The 3,621-nt window shown below is 46.8% G+C and overlaps 1 protein-coding gene across 1 annotated transcript; it reads left to right on the top strand.

Annotated features, from left to right (window-relative positions):
* The first annotated feature begins 1,041 nt into the window (after positions 1-1,041).
* LOC119979736 (protein atonal homolog 7-like) lies at positions 1,042-2,588 on the top strand. Its single transcript, XM_038822323.1, has one exon. The coding sequence runs from the start codon at positions 1,713-1,715 to the stop codon at positions 2,142-2,144; it is 432 nt and encodes a 143-aa protein (XP_038678251.1). The 5' UTR covers positions 1,042-1,712; the 3' UTR covers positions 2,145-2,588.
* Positions 2,589-3,621: the final 1,033 nt, after the last annotated feature.

Genomic DNA, 3,621 nt, shown 5'->3' with positions numbered 1-3,621 from the left:
TGCCCCCCTTTCTAAATGTTATTGCTTATTGCAACTTTTTTTTTAATTGCAAAAGGTGCTGTTTAAACTCCAGATAGAATAAGAAAGTGATTCAGTTCACTCGTCATTGTTCACTGAAGTTTTCTCCTGAGCTTGTACTGAATGAATGTTTGATGGAATTGTGGTTGAGCTGAAGTTTGGTCAGTGGAAAGCCGCGTGCTTAAAATCTTCCGGAGGGAGCAATGCAGTGAGACTGTGTTCACACATTGATGGACACTCTGTGTAACAGAGTTTAAAGCATTGAATTCTAACAATCTTCCGAAATCTTACAGAGTAAAGAGGGATGGGGGGGGGGGGGGGGCACAGGCTGCGAGTGAGAAGGGCAGGAAGATCCAAACACTGATAAAGCTCCTCATCAGTATTTCCACAATTGCAATGCAAGGTGAACTGAACCGTGGGCAGCTGTTTGTCCACAAACCCTTCACACTGAAGAACTTATTTAGGAAAAACCTTGTGTGAAATGTATACATTTTATCACTAACGTCCTGCCTTTGATACACACAATCCCCAAACTCCACGTCGGATTAAACAAAACCAGTCAAAATGCTGGCCAATCTCAGCCGTCCTGACAGTATGTGTGGAGTGAGAATGGAGCTCACATTAAAGTTAAAGCTGCCCTCCCTTTCTGCAAAGATGCTGCCAGGCCTGCTGACATTGCCCAGCATTTTACAGTTTTGGTTTCAGATTCCAGCATCCGCAGCGTTTAGCACCGTTGGATTAAACACACCGACCTCACAGTTGAGACAGTTTGATTTTCGAGTGTGTGTCAGGTTGTCAGAGTTAACTCCACAATCTGCAATGTCCCATCGGCTATTTTCTTTTGTGTGCAAACCGCCCAATTCCTTTTGAATCTGTGATCCTGGGAACTGGGCAAATCCACGTTGGGAATTTGTGCTAATCGCCCTTTTTTGTTGGACATTAATCAATGTTCGCCTATTTCCCACACGAGGTGCATTTAGACCAGATGCTAAGAGCCCCATGCTGCAAACGGAGTGTTGGCAGGGAGGAAGCAAGCGGATGAGGCTGTGGCTCCAGATATTCCCACAGAGGAACGGCGCTGGGACTGGGGCTGGGGACGCGCTCTCTCCACCTGTTGCCACCTGTTCAGGCGCAGCCCGGGGGCTACATATAAACCACAGCGGCTGCAGCGAGCCAGCAGCAACTAGCAGCATCTTCCTCACACTCATACCCCAACACTGCAGCATCCAGGGCGCCGGAGCTGCTGCTTCAACCCCTTCCCCAGGCTGTGTGTGGGGGGCACTATTGCTCCCTCCACCCCCCCTCCCCATGCTTGAGCATCGTCTGCAGCCTGGAGCTTCCCGGGGGCTGAGAAAGGTGGTGATTTGTCCGAGGATTTGCTGGATTCTGGCACAAGCTACAGGAGAGAGAGAGACTCAAACTTCTATCAGTAAAAGCTCATCATTCGCTCCTTGGGAAGTGCCCAAGACAGCGTTGGCTTTTTGCAGGTTTTTTTGCTGTTGTTTAAACAGAAAGTTTGGCGTGTGATTGAGACATGTGCTTCAGGAGTTGAAGCTCAAACTGAACAGGTGGAAAAGAGGGAGAGCCAGAGAGGAGGAAGGCGTCTTTCCCCCACCCCCCTTTCAAGAAAGTGTTCAGCTGCAGACTGAGAAGCCAAGGCTACAGGAGGAAAGCTGCCTCAGATCCTCGCAGCAATGAAATCCAGTCTGCCAGCCTCCACCTCGGGAGCTGCCCCAGGTTCTGAATCAAACGGGTGCCCTGTGGAGAGGGTGCAGAGCTGTGCCCGCAGGAGAATGGCAGCGAATGCCCGGGAGAGGAGGCGCATGCAGGGACTTAACACCGCCTTTGACCGCCTCCGCAAAGTGGTGCCACAGTGGGGGCAAGACAAAAAACTTTCCAAGTACGAGACTCTGCAGATGGCCCTGAGCTACATCATGGCCCTGACCCGGATCCTGACTGAGGCGGAGCGCTGCAACAGCGACACGCGCTGGATTCACATCCAGTATGGACACATCCAGGCCAGCGAGGACATCCCGGCATACCTGGGGCAGGCAGCCCAGAAGGAGCAATGTTACACAGACAGAATCTTCCCCTTCAACCAGGAGAGCTTCCAGATCATCAACTGAGCCCAGAGCTGACTGACTCTCAAAACAGGAACCTGTTAGATTTCAGATTGAACGTTCCAGGGGAATTTTAACTTAAACAGGTTTTGCTAAAATGTCATTTTCTGGAACTTTATAATAGTTAAGGGGTGTTAACAAGGTTGAAGTTAGGACACTAATGTTAAAACTGACAATTTGTGACACCTGCAATGCTGTTGTTCCAATGATATTTCGAATTCAAAAGCTGATAGCTTCTGCTGTAAAAAAAAACATCCTGGAAAATTAGAAACAAGTATATTGTTTGCATGTAGATAACGCACGTTTAGTGCACAAATGTTTCAAATATTCTATGTTTTTTAAAGTTCTCTATTTAAAAATGACCAGTGCGGAATGAATCTCGAGGTTCCACGTCAGAATTGAACAGAAATGTTGGATTTTGTTTTGATGTAATTAAATATTTTAACTGAAGTGTTCTGCTTCTGTTTCTTTGAGGTAGGGTATCCATGCACAGTGTGCTTTCCTACATCCTGCTTTGCCAGGAACAATCAAAAAGTTGGGAATAAAAACAGATTATGTTGGAATTATGCAGCAGTGTCAGTGAGAGTTAATATTTCACTCTGTGAACTGTCATCAAAAACGAGCTACAGGTCCTCCAAACTTTAATTTCTCAATCTTCCAACCCATTGTTATACAGAGTTTGGAGTCTAGTCTGTACCTCCGTACACCAACTAGTGAGAGGGTCTGGAGATTCGGTACCTCCCTATAGTATCTAGTTACTGAGACTGGAGTCAAGTCTGTACCTCCCTATACTAACTAGTTTCAGAGCCCAGAGTTTATTCATTACCTCCCTATACTAACTAGTTTCAGAGCCTGGAGTTTATTCGGTGCCTCCCTATACTAATTAGTTACAGAGCCTGGAGTTTAGTCAGTGCCTCCCTATACTAACTAGCTACAGAGCCTAGGGCTTAGTGGGTGCCTACTTATACTAATTAGTTACAGAGCCTGGGGTCTAGTCAATGCCTCCCTATACTACCTAGTTACAGAGCCTGGGGTTTAGTCGGTGCCTCCCTATACTAAAGAGTTACAGAGCCTGGAGTCTCGGCTGTACCTCCCTACACGAACTAGCTACAGAGCCTGGAGTCTTGTCTATACCTCCCTGTACTAACTAGTGAGAGAGTCTGGAGACTTGGTACTCCCTACACTAACTAGTTACAGAGACTAGAGTCTAGTTTGTACCTCCCCACAGTAACTAGTTACAGAGCCTGGCGTCTAGTTTGTACCTCCCTACACTAACTAAATACAGAGACTAGAGTCCAGTTTGTATCTCCCTACACTAACGAGATACAGACACGAGGGTCTAGTTTGTACCACCCTACACTACCTAGATAGAGAGACTACAGTCTAGTTTATACCTCAGTACACTAACTAGATACCGAGACTAGAGTTTAGTTTGTACCTCCCCACACTAACTCGATACAGAAACTAGAGTTTAGTTTGGACC

This window comes from Scyliorhinus canicula, chromosome 16 (genome assembly GCF_902713615.1).
Source record: "Scyliorhinus canicula chromosome 16, sScyCan1.1, whole genome shotgun sequence".
Lineage (NCBI taxonomy): Eukaryota > Metazoa > Chordata > Chondrichthyes > Carcharhiniformes > Scyliorhinidae > Scyliorhinus > Scyliorhinus canicula.
Note: the sequence above shows the minus strand (reverse complement) of the source record. Positions and strands in the feature narration are given on the sequence as shown.

What these genes read in the sequence shown, in the direction of transcription:
- LOC119979736 (XM_038822323.1), top strand. Translation starts at nt 1,713, where the DNA reads ATGAAATCCAGTCTGCCAGCCTCCACCTCGGGAGCTGCCCCAGGTTCT.